Raw genomic sequence first — 20,799 nt, 5'->3', positions numbered from 1 at the left:
CTGGGCCTAGCCCAACTCCCTTTTAGGATTTTGTTTTTTCAAATCATAATAAGGATCCCTTCTTAGGGTTTCTTCTTCAAATCAGAATAAGGAAAGTTGGCCCCCATTCCTCACCGAGTTGGCCGCCTTCTGCCGCTCTAAACGAACCTGGATGCAGAGTATCAGGAGAACGAACCAAAGGGTCCTCTATGGGAGGAGATCTCATCCTCGATGAGGAAGCTCGAGTACAACCGAAACATGAAAAGGTGCAAAGAGAAGTGGGAGAACATCAACAAGTACTTCAAGAAAGTGAAGGAAAGCAACAAACGGAGACTGGAAGATTCGAAAACATGCCCTTATTTCCACCAGCTGGACGCGCTGTACAGGGAGAAGAGCAAGGTAGAGGGCGTGGCGACGACGGTGAAGCTGGAAAGCACGGTGGCCCCGCTGATCGTGCGGTCGGAAAGCACGAAGAGAATGATGAAGGTGGTGGTGGTGGGAAATATGAGATAATGGCGAACAAAACGAGTGGTGGTGGTAGGTCATAGAGAGTGCAAGGGTTGTCGGAGGAGGTGGTGGTGGCCATTAGGATGCTTCCCTTTGTTTGAGTAGAAGAAACCCTAGTGGTTTCTGATCTAAACAAGAGTAAATGGGCCAACCCATCAATTTTTTTTCATATGTTTTTATCTACTTATTATTTTTATTATTTCCTATTTTTGCTTCCTGCACCTTAGCTTGGATAATAATGCACAAACTATTAAAAACGGATATCCAACGGGTATCCGTAGATAGTGAAAAATCTACGGATTTTTTTTATGCGGGTATCCAACGGATAGCGGGACTGATAACGGGTACAATTTTTATATGCGGGTGGGATTCGGGAATCACTCTATCCGTGTCCGACCCGTTGCCAAGTTTCAACATATTTTCTCCACTTTTCTTCTTTGAAACATATATAGAAAACTCCCATTTTTCTTAAGAAGATTTTTTTTTCTTTCACTGTTTCAAACTACCATTTTTTACTTTTTCAACGTAAAGACCATAAACTATTTGCATAAAAAAATTAAAATTAATTACAACTTTTAGAAATGATATTTCTATTTATAATCTTAATTGAACTGTAAAAATAAGTTTGTATTTTGAGGTATTTAAAATAAATGCTCTATTATTATTTTGATATTATTTTTATTAACAAATTGTTATATTATAATATTTTTTTGTAATAATTAATTTAAAATGTTAATTTTTAATTGAGTAAAAAATTTGAAGGCAAATATTTATTAAATTTTGAAAAATAAAATTGGAGCAAAACCGGTAGGAAAAATCAAGGAGTGGCGAACCCGGTTAATTTCTTTTGAAATGGTTGCTTTTATAACACGCTCTGATCGATAAAGAAGTTAGGAAACAAAACACACCTCTATTCTAGTCTCCTTGTGTCTGTAATTCTACCTTTTTCTTTTCCCTCTCTGCCAATTTTAAACCGCCTCAAAAGAAAAAGTTAAATCAATTAATAAATAATAGGAATAAACAGTGGTATTACAATCTCTGAAAATCCAGACATAAAGTAGCCCGGAAACGGAGGGAGAGGGAAGAAAAAAGTGTGTACCCGAGAAAGGGAAAAAGATGCTCAAACTTTTCAACAGAGGCAGGGATAGCCCCGCCGACGCGTCCCCGCCCTCCTCCGCCGTCGCCGCGCCGTCTTCTTCGTCGGCATCTCCGGTCACCGGCCCCGCCAGGCCCATACGCCTCGTCTATTGCGATGAGAAGGGGAAGTTCCGCATGGATCCAGAAGCCGTCGCTACGCTACAACTGGTCAAGGAGCCCATCGGCGTCGTCTCCGTCTGCGGTCGTGCACGGCAGGGCAAGAGTTTCATCTTGAATCAGGTAATTATTCAATTCGAGTGAAAATCTCGTCGCTGTTGGAGTTTAGGGTTTTTGAGTGTAGTGTTGCATTTAGTAGTTAGGGTTTTGATGCTTTGATGCCTGTTCCTTGCGATAACCGTAGATTGTTCAGTGGAAATGGTGTTTATGATACAGTATCGGCTTATGTAAGTATTGCATATCTGGTTTTGATTAATTGTGGGACAAATGTCGGTTTTCTTGTTGTGGTCGTGGTGATGTTATAAAGTAACTTGAACGCTAAATTCGAAACCTACTTGGAAGGTTTGGGGACTGTCCTTGATTGGCTAGTGGTTCAGTGACTACAGTGGAAAGTGTGGTTTTGTGATTGTGAGAGTGTCTGCTCGTTTGCGTATCGTGTGCAGCATTTAGTATGTGGATTTTGCTTCCCTTTGGTTTCGAGTTGTATGTGGAAGATAAATACTTTCATACTTCTTTCGGTGCCATTGGATTTTTTACTTAGTGGGAGTAATTTTTTGTGTATGCGTACTTTTTATTCAATATATTTTGAATATTCTTTCCGCCTCTCAATTCCTCCGAATAAAAGTTGAATCAGCACTTGGTAAAGATGAACAACTGGTTTGCTTCAACACTCAGTTTTATTTCTGCGAGTCTTGAAATATACTTACGTTTATAACATTATTTTGTTATTATAATGTGTACTTTTGATTTTGGGCTTATGTTTTTTTTTTTTTTTTTTTTTTTTTATTTCAGCTATTAGGAAAGAGTAGTGGATTTCAAGTTGCGTCAACACATCGGCCTTGTACCAAAGGGCTTTGGTTGTGGAGTACACCTTTGAAAAGGACTGCTCTTGATGGAACAGATTATAATCTCCTGCTATTAGACAGTGAAGGAATAGATGCTTATGATCAAACAGTCAGTTTTTCAGCTTTCTAATCGAATATTCTTTTTCACATGTATGTAGTCGATCTCTAAACTTTGCTAACTTGTCTTACTCAGCAATTTGTTTACTACGCAGGGAACATACAGTACCCAGATATTCTCACTGGCAGTTCTTTTGTCTAGCATGTTCATTTATAACCAGGTTGGCATGGCTTATTCAAACCTATACATTCTTTCTAGCATGTTCATTTGTTCCTTGGTTTTGTTCCAATTTCAATTTGATTCTCTTACAACATGAAACTTTGTTCTCTGTTTTCCAACTTTTGTGGATTTCTTTCTGAAATTGGAATGCTGATTTCACAATTTTTTTCCAGATGGGTGGTATTGATGAGGCTGCCTTGGATCGTCTTTCCCTGGTCACCCAAATGACAAAGCATATTCGTGTTAGAGCAGCTGGAGGAAAGACTTCTGCATCTGAGCTAGGACAATTTTCCCCAATTTTTGTTTGGCTTTTAAGGGTAGGTTGTGTACATATGTTGGGCAAAAGTGTCAAAATATTGTCGCTTTGGTGGTATCTTAGTAGAGTGTAACTTTATTGTACATTCTCACTTTTTACTTCATTAATTTGTCAACCCTTATACTTGCAGGACTTTTATTTGGACCTTACAGAAGATAACAGAAAAATAACACCCCGTGATTATCTGGAAATTGCCTTGAGGCCAGTTGAAGGGAGTGGAAGAGATATAGCAGCTAAAAATGAGGTACCTTTCTGCTTCCCTTTTTAGGTATTCATAGATGCTATTTAATTATTATTTCATTTTAGGATTCTTATTAATTATGCTAGTAGTCTTATGTGTTGGGCCTTCAATGATAATGTACACATTCTCCTTGTGTTGTCATTTCTTCTTTCAATAATTGTATTTTCAGTAATGTTGGAAGTCCACTTCTAACAAGTAACATTATTAAGTAGAGAAGCTCAAAGGAATAAGACCGATTATTGAATGAAGGTACTTAAGATTAGAAAAGAGAAAATATATTTTTGGAGGGCTTGAAAGACCCCTCTTATGATCTTCTATTTATAGTGATAGAAATTTGATACAATGAGAAGATGAAAGATCAAAAGAGTCCACTAGAATTCTAGGTACAAAACTAGGTACAACTCATAGGTATAGTAGGAGGCTTTACACCCAGATGATGCTTTCAAAATTGTGGGTGAGGATCATGGAAAACTAATGGAGAGCATTTAGGGAACCATACTCTGAAGACAAAAGATCCCGAGAGGGATGAAACAAGTCATTGGTGAAAACAAAGGGTTGCAACGATCAGAGGCCTGAAGAAATTACAGAGTGAAGCACTTGATGAATTTCGACAATCAATCAAGAAGGTGGAACTACCCATGTTCATGGGAGATGATCCTGCGGGGTGGATAACCAGAGTGGAAGTTTATTTTCAAGTGCAAGGGACCAATTATCAGTTTAGATCAGCTTAGGGTGGAACCATATACTTCTTCAATTCTTTGATGAACAAGGAAGATGATTTATCATGGGAGCAATTCAAACAAGCCTTGTTGGATAATACTGTTACTATTGTGGTGTTCTTCTCTAATATATGGTGATTCCCCATTTAGTGAGTTAATTTTAATTGAGTTTATGAGAAATAAAGAAGATTGGGAGAAAATATCCCTTATGTGTTTAGACTACACATAGGGTAGTTTATTTATATTGTAAGATATGGGCCAATGCCCTTAATACAGAATAGACTAAGCCCAAATAACAGAAGCACACATCTTAACATCTAACACTCCCCCTCAAGCTGGAGCATATAAATCATATGTTCCAAGCTTGTTACAAAGATAATCAATTCTAGGTCCTCGTAAGGACTTAGTGAATATGTCTGCCAACTGGTTACTTGAGTTAACAAACTCAGTCTTGATATCTCCGGATATGATTTTTTCCCGAATGAAATGACAATCAACTTCAATGTGTTTGGTTCTCTCATGGAAGACAGGATTAGAGCTAATATGGAGAGCAGCTTGATTATCACATATAAGTATCATGTGAGTGACATCTCCAAATTTCAATTCACTAAGCAATTGTTTAAGCCACACAAGCTCGCAAGTAGCTGATGCCATAGCTCTATATTCTGCTTCTGCACTCGACCTTGCCACAACACTTTGCTTCTTACTTTTCCAAGATATCAAGTTGCTACCAATAGAGACACAATATCCAGAAGTAGACCTCCTATCAGAAGGGGAACCAGCCCAATCAGCATCTGAATAGCAAACGATCTTTGTATCGTTGTTAGGGCCATATAGCAAACCTTTTCCAGGTGATCTTTTAATATACTTCAGTATACGAACAACTGCATCCCAATGGTCTTCACATGGGGAGTTTAGAAATTGACTCACCACACTAACTGCGAAGGAAATGTCAGGACGCGTAACAGTAAGATAGTTTAATTTACCAACTAGTCTTCTGTACCGTTCAGGATCTGAGAAAGGCTCCCCCTGATTTGGTAGGAGTTTGATGTTAGGGTCCATAGGTGTCTCAACAGATTTACAGTTCATTAACCCTGTTTCCTCCAAGATGTCTAACGCATACTTCCTCTGAGATATGACAATACCATCATTGGATTGTGCTACTTCAATACCCAAAAAGTACCGGAGTTTGCCAAGATCTTTGGTTTGAAAATGATGACAAAGGTGTTGTTTCATCTGAGAGATGCCAAGATAGTCGCTTCCTGTGAGAACAATATCATCGACATACACTATTAAATAGATACATCCAGCACTCGAGTGGCGATAGAACACTGAATGATCCGCTTCACTGCGAGACATACCAAATTGTTGAACAACACAACTGAATTTACCAAACCAGGCCCGAGGAGACTGTTTTAGGCCATACAAGGATTTGCGAAGACGACATACCAATCCAGATGACTCCCCCTGAGCAACAAAGCCAGGCGGTTGCTCCATATAAATTTCTTCCTGCAAATCACCATTGAGAAAAGCATTTTTGACATCAAGTTGGTAAAGAGGCCATTGTCGAAGAGCGGCCATGGCAATGAAAAGGCGAACAGAGGTCATTTTTGCCACTGGAGAAAAAGTATCACCATAATCCAAACCAAAAATCTGTGTGTAACCTTTGGCAACCAGTCGAGCTTTCAAACGATCAATTGTGCCATCAGGACCAACCTTGATAGCATACACCCACCTGCAACCAACAACAGACTTTCCAGATGGTAATTGGACAAGCTCCCAAGTTCCACTTTCCTGTAAAGCACTTAATTCATCCATCATAGCTTGACGCCAACCAGGATGAGTTAAGGCATCACCCACAGATTTGGGAATTGACACAGAAGAAATGGATGAGAGACAAGTATAAAAAGATGGAGATAATCTGTGGTAATTAAGAACAGTATAATGGGGGGAAGGGTTACGGGTAGAGCGTATACCTTTACGGAGGGCAATAGGCAAGTCAGACTCAGTTGCTGGAGCCGGAGGAGACACATGAGGCGGCACCGGAAGTGAGTCATGAGGGAGACAATTACGGCGACTATAAACCTGAAGGGGTGGAGGTGAAGGATGATCCTGTGGTGAATGAGAGTCTAAAGAAGGAGACGACAAAATGGGTGGAGCATCACCAAGAGGATCACAGATAAGAGGAATATCAACAGTAACAGGGAGAGGTACAGAACTGGAAGATAGATGTGAAAAGTAAAAAGAAGACTCATCAAAAGTGACATCAGCAGAGATAAAATGACGATTGAGGGAAGGGGAAAAACACTTATAGCCCTTTTGTGACCGTGGAAATCCTAAGAAGACACATTTGTGAGACCTAGGAGATAACTTATCAAGACCAGGACTAAAATCATGAACAAAACATGTAGACCCAAAAACGCGAAGAGGTAATGGATGCAGAGGGTCTTGAGGAAATAAGATAGAATGAGGGATTTTGTTATCTAGGACGGAAGATGGCATGCGGTTGATAAGATAACATGCTGTGAGAACTGCATCACCCCAAAAACGTGAGGGTACTTGACCATGAATAAGAAGTGTACGAGTTGTTTCAATAAGGTGTCTATTCTTACGCTCAGCCACCCCATTTTGTTGAGGGGTATAAGCACATGAGGTTTGGTGAAGAATGCCATGAGAAGCCATAAACTGTTTAAACGATTGAGAAAGGTATTCACGGCCATTATCACTACGTAAATTTCGAATAGACACCCCAAACTGTGTTTTTATTTCATTGAAAAAGGATTGAAAAATAGAAAACAACTCAGAACGATTCTTCATTAAAAACAACCAAGTACATCTGGAATAGTCATCAATAAAGGTAACAAAATACTGAAAACCTAAAATGGACTTAACACGACTAGGTCCCCAAATGTCAGAATGAACCAATGAAAAGGGGGACGACGCCCGTTGTGAGACACTACGAGGAAAGGAACTACGAGTATGCTTCCCTAACTGACAAGACTCACACGACAAACTTGATAATGTGGACAACCTCGGTACAAGTTGTTGTAGTTTGGCAAGACTAGGATGACCGAACTGAGCATGAAGAAGGGATGGTGACTCCATGACTACGCCAACATGTGGAGAAGGGCGGAGATGATAAAGGCCATGAGACTCACATCCTGTGCCAATCATGTGTTTCGAACTCCGGTCCTGCAACCAAACAGAATCTTTAGTAAATGAAATAACACAATTAAGAGTACGAGTTAAACGACTAATGGACAATAAGTTGAAGGGAGACCCAGGGACATAAAGTACATGATCAATGGATATGGATGGAAAAATATTAACAGTACCAATACCATGAGATGAGACTTTAGACCCATCAGCCATTGTTACCGAGGGTAAATTAGCCGGACATGACAAGGAAGAAAACAAGGACTTGTTACCAGTGATATGATCGGTGGCGCCTGAGTCAAGGACCCAAGGTCCAAGGGAGTGAGTTAGACCAACAAAAGGTGTACCTGTACGTGCAACAGATGCAGATGTAGTGGAACCAGAGTGCTGATGATCCTCATACCATCTGAGAAATTCGTTAAAGATTGCAGGTTTGTCTACGATATTAGATGAAGTAGGATGGTCTGCAGACGGTGATCGGGGAGGTGGATCAGAACTTGCCACTGCTACAGGTCGAGGAGGACGTCCATGGAGAGCATAACATCTATCAATCTTGTGGCCTAACTTGCCACAATGGTCACATTTTGGACGTCCTTTACTTGGCTTGCGAGACCGACTTCGATCATCACGTTGAGCAGCCATAACAGAGGAATCATCAGTACGAGGAGATGTCTCAGTGACGGGTTTGCTCGGTATACGCAAAAGAGCAGAACAAGTAGAAGTAAAGTTGGGTATGACAGGAGAACCCAAAATCTGATCACGGACATGAGAAACATCATCAGAGAGTCCGTATAATGCCAACAACATGAAGAACTTTGATCGTTGTTCCAATTCTTCAGCAGGAGTGGAAGCAGGAGGTAATATATCATTAAAGTCATGAAGAAGGGCATGAATTTTACCCAAATATTCTGCCATGGGACCAGGATTGCGCGGACCAATAACAGTTAATAGGTCCTGACAAACACCATAAAGACGCTGAGTGTCATTTGTGTATAACAACTTCGCTTGTGCCCATACTTCTGAACATGTCTCATAGGATCGAAACATTTGTTTCAGTGAGGAGTGAATGGTGGACTTTATAACAATGCATAACTGAGCATCAATTTTCATCCAGCGGGAAGTGTCATCTATGAGAGCAGTAGTCACATTTTGAGTAAGATGATCTAAGTACCCCTGACTCTTCAACCAAAGTTTGATGTCGGACGCCCAGGTTGCATAATTTGTGCCATCTAACTTGTCAATGGACAAGTGTACATTCACATAATTAGTATATATTGAGGGATCAGAAGATGAGCCACCAATAGAGGTGTTTGTAGACGAGGAAGACGCCATGGAGAGGGAGAAACCCTAAAAATTCAAAGTGCTCTGATTGACGCAACGACCACAGATCCAGAAAGAGGGCGAGGAGGCGATCACGGCGGTGCTGATCGGCGGCGGAAAGCTCCGGCGACGCGCCGGCACGCGCGGCGGCAGCGGCGACTCTTGCGGCGGCGCGTGGAGGCGCGTGGGAGCTCCGATCGCGGCGATCTTCGTGCGACGGTGGTCGCCCGGCCGAGACGCTTCCGATGGTGTGGTCGCCGGTCGATTCTGGAACTCCGGCGACGGCGGCGGCGGCGGTGGCGGCGGCGGCGGCGACGACGACAGCGGCAGCAGTGATGGGTGCCGGAGACCGTGGAGTTGACTGGAACTATTCCTGTGCTCTAGATACCATATGAGAAATAAAGAAGATTGGGAGAAAATATCCCTTATGTGTTTAGACTACACATAGGGTAGTTTATTTATATTGTAAGATATGGGCCAATGCCCTTAATACAGAATAGACTAAGCCCAAATAACAGAAGCACACATCTTAACATCTAACAGAGTTAATGCTTATATAATCTTGTAAACTTACGAATATACGCACTCCAATGCCTGAATAATTGACTAGGCTTATTCTTTACTAACTTGTTTAATAAGAAATTCTTAAAAATTCTTAGATTAAACCATCAGATTGTGAGTCTTGAAAGTAATTTTTGACTCTGAATCAATTGGTGTATTATTAATCTTCTACTCTTGATTAAAATTTTTGTTTGATTTGTGGTTCGTTTGGGATAACAACTCTCGATCTTTAGACTTGTACAAGAAGTTGATAATATTTTGGGTTTAGATATTGGGCTTCGAGTTCACTTAGAACAAGAAACTTACCACTACCCCACTACTCCTAAGCAATAGAGTAGAAAATAACTACTTTTATCCTTGTATATAAACCTCCACACTATCATCTAGCTATACACATTGAATATTTCTAGCCGAAGTCTCATTTTAGATTTAATAGGAACATTTTGGCACCCACCAAGGAACTCGATTAAACACTCCCCACACATATCTTTTATTTGATAATTTCATTTTCTCCCATGTTAGCCACATAGGAGAAGTGGATTGTAGCCATTCATTCACTAAAAGTCCCCATTGCCTCACCTCAAATGGTCATCATCAATGGTGCTCCCAATCACAAACGTTGCCATGATGTTGGGTATTGCATTTGTCAGTGGGGGCATGTGATCTCGAGCACAATTGCTTCGATATGAGGAAAGTGCTATGTGGACTGAAATTGCAGTAAAGCCAATGACGACTATATTTTGAATGAGGTGCAACGCAATTTCAATAGTTTTCCTAAAGATGGTTTTCTCTACTGCACCTTTTGCAATGCATAGGAAGAAGGACTCAAAAGGAGTTCGCAATGGGACTGTTTGATGCTCTAGGTCCACTCCTTGTCCCATGTAACACATTTCAAATACTTTAAGGAAGTAGTTTATTTCGGTTTTTCCTCTAAGTTATTCACATCCTCTTTCCATTAATTTATAATATAAAACATATAATTATTATAATATAAAACATAATTATTATAATGTAAAAATATAATTATACTTTAAAATTATGGTTATGAAACATTAATTTATAACTAAGCAGTTATTATTACTATTGCTCATTTAGTATTTATTTAATAACTGTAAAAGTATATTTTCTTTTATCAATTACTTCTACAAATAATTTTACTACTCAATACTTTGAAGTGTTAGTTAGCTCTTAATTATTAATTAATTTTTGGTTTAATTAATCCAAAGGTTCCCATTTTTGGTTGGAAGTCGCAGATCAATCTCTCAATTTTGTTTTCTCAATTGGGTTTGATATTTTGAAAAATTGAAGCAATGTAATTCTTGTCATTAAATTGGCTAAATGACCTTAAAAAATAAGTGACGTGGCATATGTGATATGGAGTTTGGTTTTTTAAAAAATGAAAATTGGTTTCACTAGCCAACACAATCAATAACAAAAATGGAGATTGCCAAGTCACCACCTGTAACAACCTTGCGACGCCACAACCAAGATCGACCTATTGCATATTGAACCTCTCTAAAGCATGAAACCTAACCAAACACACTCTCACACAACAAAATACAAAGATGAATGAAAGAATTCTGTTATTTCAGAACGAATAAGCAGTGTACAATGAATGGGTTGGGAGCATAACCTCCTTGGTTGAGAGCATAACCTCTCTATACAAGCTAAAGACCTGACTTTACACAAAATATACTTGATACCCTCTATAGAGTTATAAGAGCTCTATTTATAGCAGCTCTGACCCGCTCCCCCTTTTACAACCGACACCCCATACCCTTAACTTCTAAACCCAATATATCCTAACATTACATCCCTTTGCAGAACAACCTTGTTCTCAAGGTTGGAACCGAAAAGCTTGATCTCTTGGCTCCTCTTCATCATCTTGTTATCATATGAAGGGAACCCACTGGCTACTGCCCACCAATTTAGGTCTGGAGGCTTGGGTGGTGGTCGAAATAAGAAACAAAATTTATGGGACCATCTTTGTGTCTTCATTATTTCCTTGAAGGTAAGGAGCTTCCTATTCTTCCTTGTAAAATAACTTCTTTTACCACTCGGCTCACATTCCCATGCCTTTCTACCGTTCGATTCCTTCCCCCTGCCTTCAACTGTTTGGTTCGTGTTGGTTTTCTTCCTCTGCTCATCCCCCAAGCTCACTTGGTACGGTTGGGTATCCTCCATGGGTAAACCCAGTTCCTCCACTAGTCCCTTGCCTATGAAATTGGGGCTCACTCCTCTATCGATCAACATCAAACCCATTCGGCCCCCTATCAAACCGTGCAACTTCATCGTTTGTGGTTGAGTGAGGCCTCTAGCCGAGAAAGCAGACATCTCCATATGCTTCTGGTTTAATTTTGTCTCAGCTCCCGCAGTCTCCACCTCTTCATCCTCCTCAGCCTTCATTCTAATTGTAAGCTTGTTCGGCCAATTACTGAGAGACTGTTTGGACTGTAAGGCCGTTCGACCTTTGAATGTAATTGTAAGACCGTTCGGCCAGTGACTAGGAGACCGTTTTGAGTGTAAAACTATTCGGCCTTTGACTGGAACTGTAATACCGTTTGGTTCCTCCCGTCCTTTCACGTTCAGATTCGGCAATTCTCTCTCGTTCGGGTCCATCAGTCCTCTTCTGTGTGAATCTGGCAGATTCGGGTTGTTCAGTACTGACCCCACACTTTCGGCGACTCCCGATCTTCCTGGGTGATTAGCCTCGGACAATGTCACCTCTATGCTCGGTTGTCCCCAAGACTATTGGTCTTCAATCCCGCTCCTGTTCCCTACCTTTTCACCTCCCTGGAATTCTTCAACATTCTTTGCAAACCGCATCGCCATCGTCCCCGTCTGTTTCAATGCCGCCAAACGCTCAACAAGGGTTCCAAACCTTATCACCAAGGCTTCCTTCAAACCATCCCATGAACGATTCTTGGCTTTCTCCTTCCAGGCTCTGAACCAGTAGCCTGCACTGCCCTCCATGCTTATGTACGTGAGTCGCACTTTCTCCTCCTCCGCTACTCCTTGAAGCTCGAAAAACCTCTCCGCCCTATTGATCCAGTTTAGCGGGTCTAGCCCTTCGAAAGTGGGTAATTCACCCCTCTTCCGCCATTGATTGTGCCCCTTCGGATGTTCGCCACCCACTCTCCCTCCAATATCCTCGTCGCGCTGTCATTGGTTCTCGTTTGCGGAAGCTTGACTTCCATCTGATGGTCCTTCGTTGGTGTGAGCCCGCGCCCCCATCATCTCCATTATTTCTTGCAAGTCCGGCCCACAGATTCAGCCTTCATCCCTTCCATCGTAATCTTCAGAGCCTCTAATCGTCCCTCCGTGCTTCCCTCCAACTTTGATTTGCCCCCCAATTTGGATCCGGCAGTTTCTTGATTACTTCTTGATCCCTTCTTGATCCGACACCCTCTCCTTAGGATGACCGACAGCTCTTCTATTGAAATGACAGCCCTCTGGCCGCTTCTCGAAACGGCAAGTCGGACCAATTTGTTAGGTTTCTAAGTCTGAAACCTAACCAAACACACTCTCACACAACAGAACACAAAGATGAATGAAAGAGTTCTCTTATTTCAAAACTAATAAGCACTGTACAATGAATGGGTTGGGAGCATAACCTCCCTGGTTGAGAGCATAACCTCTCTCTACAGGCTAAAGACCTGACTTTACACAAAATATACTCGATACCCTCTATAGAGTTACAAGAGCTCTATTTATAGCAGCTCTGACCCGCTCCCCCTTTTACAATCGACCACCCATACCCTTAACTTCTAAACCCAATCTATCCTATCATCCTATATCCTAACACCTTGCGACCAAGTCAAATCTCCATTTGACTTGGCCACCACGTGAACAAGCAAGTTTCGTTTCTCGCACCTTTGATTTATCCTAGTGCGTCCCTATAACAAAACCGAGGCAGAGACACCACTACACTGTCACACTGTGACAATGCTGCCAAGAAACATCAGTGATAGAAAGAAGAAGCGAAAGAACCCCGTCCATTCGCGATAACTCTGAAAATGTGAAACCTCCACGACCCTCGATAACGATAAGCATTGTCGCAAAACGTCTTCTTGCCTCTTTCTAGCATCAAAGCACCACGAAGATATGAAAAATGATGTTGAAATCCAACACCACACCCAACACCACACCTGTTTTGATCACCAGTAACAACCTCGCCACTCACATCCACTCATAAATCCATAAGCCTCAGATTGAGAAATCCAAAAACCTTCATTATACCATATCTCATGATAGACTTGCGATAACAACTCCCAGCACCGTGAGTGCCTCTTACTGTTGCAAGCCACAAGGTTCTCCACATTGTGAGAGAAGAAGCAATGCACCCGAGTTGGTTTGCTCCATTGCAAAACAAAACAATGCACCCGAGTTGGATTGCTCCACCATTGCAAAATGAAAAAAGAATAAAATTGGGAATTTTTTATTTTAGGATTTTGCATAGAAATTAGGATTTTCCAATTGTTTGGCCATGTTCAAAACTCACAACAGGAGAAGCTTCAGTGGACTAGTGGTAGTGATTTCTAAAGTTAGTGTTTGGCACAGTGGTGGCTTGCGATAAAGATGGAGATTGAAGATGCAAGATAGTGTGTTTCTTCCAATCTTATTTTAAAAAAATGAAATTCCATGTCACTTTTCACTGAGCCACATCCTTTGAAAAATCCATAATAGCGTGTCATCTCTGATTTTTTAATGTTGTTTAGCCAATTTAACGGCAAGGGTTACATTGCTTCAGTTTTTCAAAATTAGGGACCCAATTGAGACAAAAAGAATAGAGGGACTGATTTGGGACTTCCAATCAAAAATAGAAACCTTTGGAATGATTAAACCTTTTTTTATTTTATTTTTGTGAAATAACATTTTCAAAAGGTTCTTCCATATTTACAAGTATTTTATTATTTGCTTATTTATTGATAGTCATTTATTTAAAATTTTACTTAATAATGTTTATTTTATTGATTAATATAGAGAAAATACAACATATTTGTTTTTAACAATTTATATTAAAACATTTAGTCATTTTCTTAATCATTTAAATGAGTATTATTTTATTTTGTAATAAAGACAATATGTGTGCATCTCTAATTTCAATTATGCAATTATAGTCAAATATCATTCATCGTGTTTAACCCAATTTAGGGTGCTCCTATAATCATCTGGCGACTGACAGGCAAAACAGCCCACTGGTCAAATAGTTTGTGCTATATGTTTATGCTAAAACCATGACACTAGCCGATGCTATATGCCTGTGCTAAAGCCTCTCAGCAGACGGGCTTGTGCTATATGCCTATGTTAAAGCCTCTCGGAAACATGACGATTAACCCCAAAAAGCCCATGTGGTCAAATAGTCGTGGTATACATTTATGCTAAAGCCTCTCGGCACTGTGACGATTAGCCTGTGCTATACGCATGTGCTAAAGCCTCTCACCAACATGATGATTAGCCGGTGCTAAAGCCTCTCGGCAACAAGACAATTGGCCTATGCTATACGGCTATGCTAAAGCGTCTCTACACCATGACTATTAGCTTGTGCTAAAGCCTCTCAACACCATGACAATTACTCGTATTGTATGCCTATGTTAAAGCCTCTCAGCACCATGACGATTAGCTCGTGCTATATGCCTATGCTAATGTTTTCTAAAGTGCACCAACAAACTTCTTGCTGAGATTAATGCCTTTTAACATGATACCGATATCTCGTGCTATTAGTTATGCTAACATTGCCTTGGTGCAAATAGATCTTCACTCTAGGCAACTGATAAGTTGAAACTTGTACCTGTCCATAATTCAAGTATTTTTAGACTTTTCACCTTGAAGGATTGAGCCTAGGGGTTGTGGTCCATTCAGGATAACAACTCTCACCCGTTAGACTAGTACAAGAAGTTGATAATATTTTGAGGTTTAGATATGGGGCTTGGAGCTCACTTGGAACAAGAAACCTACCACTACCCTGCTACTCCCAAGCAATAGAGTAGAAAATAACTGCTTTTATCCCTATAAATAAACCTCTACACTATCACTAAGGGATATACGTATTGAAGGTTTCTAGCCTAAGTCTCCGTTTAGATTTAGCTGGAACAATTTGTATTCTTCCATGTATGGAATGTTTTCCAACAAGATTTTGTTCTATGGTTATTTTCTGAATCTATATTTCCCTTTTAGTTCCTGTCATTGTGAGTTACAAACTATAATTTTTTTAAAATAAAATTTGCAAGTTCGTTAGTTACATTGGAAAATTGCAAATATGAACTTTATTTTCTCTGGAATAATTATTTTTCTGACAAAATTAAACAACAGATTCGAGATTCCATTCGGGCTTTGTTCCCAGACAGGGAATGCTTCACTCTTGTGCGACCTTTGAACAACGAAAATGATCTACAGCGCCTGGATCAGATATCAGTAAGTAACCTATCAGCTGACATTCTTTTGTTGTCACTTTGTTGCATCTTTTAACTTATGATATTTTATATTATGCAGCTTGGAAAATTAAGGCCTGAATTTCGATCTGGCCTTGATGCTTTGACAAAGTTTGTTTTTGAGAGAACAAGGCCAAAACAAGTTGGGGCAACTATGATGACTGGACCTGTCTTGGTTGGAATAACGGAATCTTATTTGGATGCGCTCAACCATGGGGCTGTGCCTACAATTTCTTCCTCCTGGCAGGTTAATATTTAATCTTCAAATTATTACTGTAACTGACTTGAGTTAGAGAGGAACACGTTTAGCTGTATCACATGAAGAATGATAGAGAATTCACTGGACATGTTTAAGGTTTTAGTTTGGTCAAATTGGTAATAAAATGTCATTTTAGTGGCTTGTTACAATTGCCTAATATAATTGTTAACCATCCAAGGAAATAAGATGCTTGAGAAAATTTTACGTGCTCATAAATCATAATTGACAGTATCTTGAAGTTGATGTTCAACTGATAGGAATTTCCTTTTATTAATTGTTCTAAATTGTATGCTGCTTTTATCCCCTCTCTTTTGATATGAATGATTACTTTTTTAATACATTTGAAGTAAATTTTGAGGTTACCTACAAAAATGTCATTTGTTCTTTTTACCTAGTGTATTTTATCTGATAATAAAAGGAGTAACGTGACATTATTCAGAGGTTTTTGTAAAATAGTGTTAGAATATGGGAAAGAAAATGTGAAAATATTTTAGCATGCCATTTGTTCTTGACGTTTTTGTTTGCGAAAGTATTGCTTTTATACTTCAATTCTTGTTGTCTTGCAGAGTGTCGAAGAAGCTGAGTGTCGTCGGGCATATGATTCTGCTACCGATGTTTATATGTCTTCTTTTGAGCGGTCAACGGCCCCTGAGGAAGTGAGTAATTTATTCTATCTGCTCAAGGTAAATAATGATTATAGTTCTTGTCATTTCTAATAGTAATGCTTGTTTGTAGGGTGCTTTGAGGGAAGCACATGAACTAGCAGTTCAAAAGTCAATGGCTGCTTTTAATGCTAGTGCTGTAGGAGTTGGTTCAGCCAGGAAGAAATATGAGGACCTACTTTTGAGATTCTTCAAAAAGGCATTTGAGGTATTGTGTATGTCAGATCATATGTGGAATTAACTGATGAACTTAATGTGAATAAGTTATGTGCATATTATCTTATAATTTGTTGCGTCAGGTGTTTTGTCTCCCCCTCCCCTCTTTTTGTGGTTGGTGAAAATGACCCCTTCTGATCCCTCTGGTCTTGTTGAATGAACCATGTAGCTTATCTACTTTAGAAAGCAGAGGCAAAAATTTAAGGCCATAAGCTACCTGGATGCATCTCATGTTGTTGAATGAACCATCTAGCTTATCTACTTTAGAAAGCAGAGGCAAAAATTTAATAGGTTATGGAGAGGAGACAAAATTTGTTTGCGTACTTGTTTAAAATATAAGATCTTATTTGGTTAGTTTTTTTTTTCCTCTTTTGTTGAACATCGTTTAGTGCATGTTGCATTGTATTAAAGTTTTATTGAATCATTGGTAAGTGAAGATAACCTGTTATTGCATTTAGGGAAAATGTATACAATGAATTCTTTATTTATAAGTTACGATAACAATATTCAGTCGTGATTATTTAAATCCATTTTGGTCAAGGCTTAATGACAGTTTTGGGTCTCAATTTTTTAAGCTAATTAAGTCAGTTTTAAAATAAAGTAATTTTGGTCCTTCCCTTTGTTTATGATAGATTTGGGATATGAAATAGTTTTAGAAGTTCATCAGAAGTCATAATTAGTGGAATCTTGATAAAGATTCATTCCAATGAAATCAGCAAAGGGATTGGTAGTTCTAAAAGTATGCTATCCTAGACATGGAGGTACCCTTAATCACATGGTACAAATTAAATGGATCTAAAGTGCAATTTAAGTTTTTTGTATGTGTCTGTACGTACACCTACCATTTTGTCATGGTAAATCTGTATGCAATTGTCTGTTCATTTGAGGGTTGGGGTTGGTACAGTGCTGCAGTGCTTTCTGTCGTATTAGATGTTACTAATGTATTGGTTAACAGGATTATAGGAGGAATGCATTCATGGAGGCAGATCTGCAGTGCTCAAATGCCATACAGTCTATGGAAAAGAGGCTGAGGGCAGCTTGTAATGCTTCTGATGCAAAGATTGATAATGTTGCTAAGGTAACTGATGTGCTCCTAATGGCAAATATAGATCATGACTGTTGCAAAAATAAGGCAGCTTTGTTGAAATGACAAGTTCCTATAATGTATTTTTGATGCAGGTTCTTGATGCTCTTTTATCTGAATATGAAAAAACTATTCAAGGTCCAGGAAAGTGGCACAAACTTGCTGTTTTCTTGCAACGAAGGTTTGTTAAAATGTCTTTCTGCCAAAATTTCTGTTTGTCACCAGTGGCTTTTTCTAAATTAATTTTCGTGTTGCTGCTGTCAACAGTTTTGAAGGCCCCATAGTTGACCTTACCAAGAGGCTAATAGCTAAAGTTGAATCAGAAAAGAGTTCTCATGCTTTACAATGTCGGTTGATTGAAGATAAGATGGCACTTTTAATGAAACGGCTGGAAGCCAGCGAAGGTGAAAAATCTGATTACATTAAGAGATATGAGGATGCCATCAAAGATAAGAAGAAATTAACTGATGAATATATGAATCGGATAACTGATCTGCAATCTAGTCGTCGATTACTGGACGAAAGGTACTCTGGTTTATTGAAAACACTAGATTCTACCAAGCAGGAATCCATGGATTGGAAAAGAAAATATGAGCAAGTCTTATCGAGGCAGAAAGCTGAAGAAGATCAAGCTAGTTCTGAAATAGCAGCTCTCAAATCTCGAAGTGGTGCTGCTGAAGCAAGGTTGGCAGCAGCAAAGGAACAAGCTCAGTCTGCTCAAGAGGAGGCAGAGGAATGGAAGCGAAAGTATGATATTGCCGTTAGAGAAGCAAAGTCTGCTTTAGAGAAAGCATCTATTGTGCAGGAGCGCACAAACAAGCAGACACAGCTCAGGGAAGATGCTTTAAGAGAAGAATTTTCTGGAACTTTGGCTGAAAAAGTGCGCTCTCCCCCTTGAGATTCCTGCTCATTTCTTTTATATCTTTCACTTAGTATTGCTATTACATAAAGAGATCTGTAATGGTTTGCAAACTTGAGTTCTTATCTTTTACTCATTTCTAACTATGCAGGAAGACGAAATAAGGGAGAAAACCGCCAAAATTGATCATGCTGAGAAGTGTTTAGCAACCCTGAATTTAGAATTGAAGGTGAGATTCTTGGCTTCTAAGAAGTGTCCCACAGGGCCTAATCAAGTGCTCTCAGTACGACAAGATTTATGTTATGCATGTGTATAATAAAATCTGGTTTATATACTTGATACTTGTGTATTTCTTTTATTGTGGCCGTGAACCTGGAAGGCTACTTAGCTTCTCTGTCTTTTTACTCTATTGATTTTTGATCTTATGTTGCATCTTCACTCAACCATTTGACTAGGAGTTGTATATGGATGTTAAGACCATAGAATTCTACACTCAGTTATGTGCATGTTTACTCTTTTTGGGACTAAGTGCGTTATCTGATCTTGCAGGCTGCTGAGTCAAAGATAAGAAGTTATGATACTGAAATATCATCACTGAGGATCGAAATTAAAGAGTTGACTGAGAAGTTGAAAATTGAAAATGGTAGGGCCCAATCATATGAGAGGGAAGCTATGGTTTTTCAGCAGGAGAAGAACCATCTAGAACAGAAGTACCAGACTGAGTTTAAAAGATTTGATGACGTCCAGGAAAGGTGTAAAATTGCTGAAAAAGAAGCTGCCAGGGCTACTGAAGTGGCTGATAAAATGCGGGCAGAAGCAGGCATGGCTCAGAAGGAGAAGAGTGAGATGCAGAGACTGGCAATGGAAAGACTAACGCAGATTGAGAGGGCTGAGAGGAGAATTGAAAGTTTGGGGAGGGAGAAGGATAATTTGGAAGCTGAATTACAAAGAGTACGGGATTCGGAGAAGGATGCACTTACCAGAGCTGTGAAACTAGAGGGAAAGGTGCAACAGAGAGAGAAGGATTTAGAAGCCCTTTTGGATAAAGACAAGACCCACAGGCGCAATAGTGCGCAAATTCTCGAACAACTTCTTGAAACAGAACGTGAAGCACATGCACAGGCAAATAACCGGGCTGAGGCTCTCTCTCTGCAGCTACAATCTGCACAAGCCAAAATTGATTCTCTCCATCAAGAGCTGACTAAATTTCGACTGAATGAAACTGCATTTGACGGTAAGCTAAACACTGTTTCCCATGGTAAACGTATGAGGGTAGATGACGACTTTGGTGATGACATGGATGTAAGCCCAAGAATAGCAAAGGTAACCAAGAGAACTAGGAGTACATCCAGTCCTCTTAAGTACACACAACCAGAAGATGGTGGTTCCATCTTTGAGGGTGCCGAAGAAAATCTTAGTCAGCGAAGTGAGGAGGATTATAGAAAGTTTACGGTCCAGAAGCTTAAACAAGAGCTGACAAAACACAACTATGGTGATCAACTGCTCCGGTTGAAGAATCCGAACAAGAAAGATATCATTGCTTTGTATGAGAAATGTGTTCTTCAGAAGTCGTAGCAAATTTTTGCCATATCTGGGTTGGTCTGAATCTCATGCATTCCTTGGTTGTTGACATTAGACTAGAAATATTGTGATAGTGACTGAGTGGTTTTACATTTTTGGGTGTGTTTGCTTGAGTTTACCAGCAATGATTATTATCATACAGGCCATACTGAATTTGGATGGCCCGATCTTTTATTTGTTGATTGGATCAGTCAGTTGTGTTTAGATCTGTATAGTTTTTTATTTTTGTATTTATATTAACATTGCATGCATATTAGATGAGTTACATTTAGATTGAAACTAACTTGTGTGCCCAATTTTATGGACTGATTGTTTTTGAAGCAGATTGAACATAATTGATGAATGATGCGCTCTTCTGGATACATTTCCGTTGCCTTTTGAGCAATGCCGTCTACTCTAATAAAATGAATTTGAATAAATTATAAAGCAGGAGGATTGTTATTTGGAATGAATTGGGCTTTTAGAGAAAAAC

At 39.6% G+C, this 20,799-nt stretch overlaps 1 protein-coding gene across 1 annotated transcript; it reads left to right on the top strand.

Annotated features, from left to right (window-relative positions):
• Positions 1-1,394: 1,394 nt before the first annotated feature.
• Positions 1,395-20,578, top strand: LOC124822206 (uncharacterized). The gene is made up of 14 exons (XM_088104089.1): positions 1,395-1,863; positions 2,593-2,754; positions 2,858-2,923; positions 3,096-3,239; positions 3,369-3,482; positions 15,548-15,649; positions 15,728-15,913; positions 16,492-16,581; positions 16,661-16,795; positions 17,759-17,881; positions 17,983-18,068; positions 18,155-18,767; positions 18,898-18,975; positions 19,296-20,578. The coding sequence occupies exons 1-14, from the start codon at positions 1,603-1,605 to the stop codon at positions 20,319-20,321; spliced, it is 3,186 nt and encodes a 1,061-aa protein (XP_087960215.1). The 5' UTR covers positions 1,395-1,602; the 3' UTR covers positions 20,322-20,578.
• The last annotated feature ends 221 nt before the right edge of the window (positions 20,579-20,799 follow it).

This window comes from Vigna umbellata, chromosome 1 (assembly GCF_029865625.1).
Source record: "Vigna umbellata cultivar VRB3 chromosome 1, Vumbellata_1.0, whole genome shotgun sequence".
NCBI lineage: Eukaryota > Viridiplantae > Streptophyta > Magnoliopsida > Fabales > Fabaceae > Vigna > Vigna umbellata.
The sequence above is the reverse complement of the archived record's forward strand: the minus strand, read 5'-3'. Positions and strand labels throughout refer to the sequence as shown.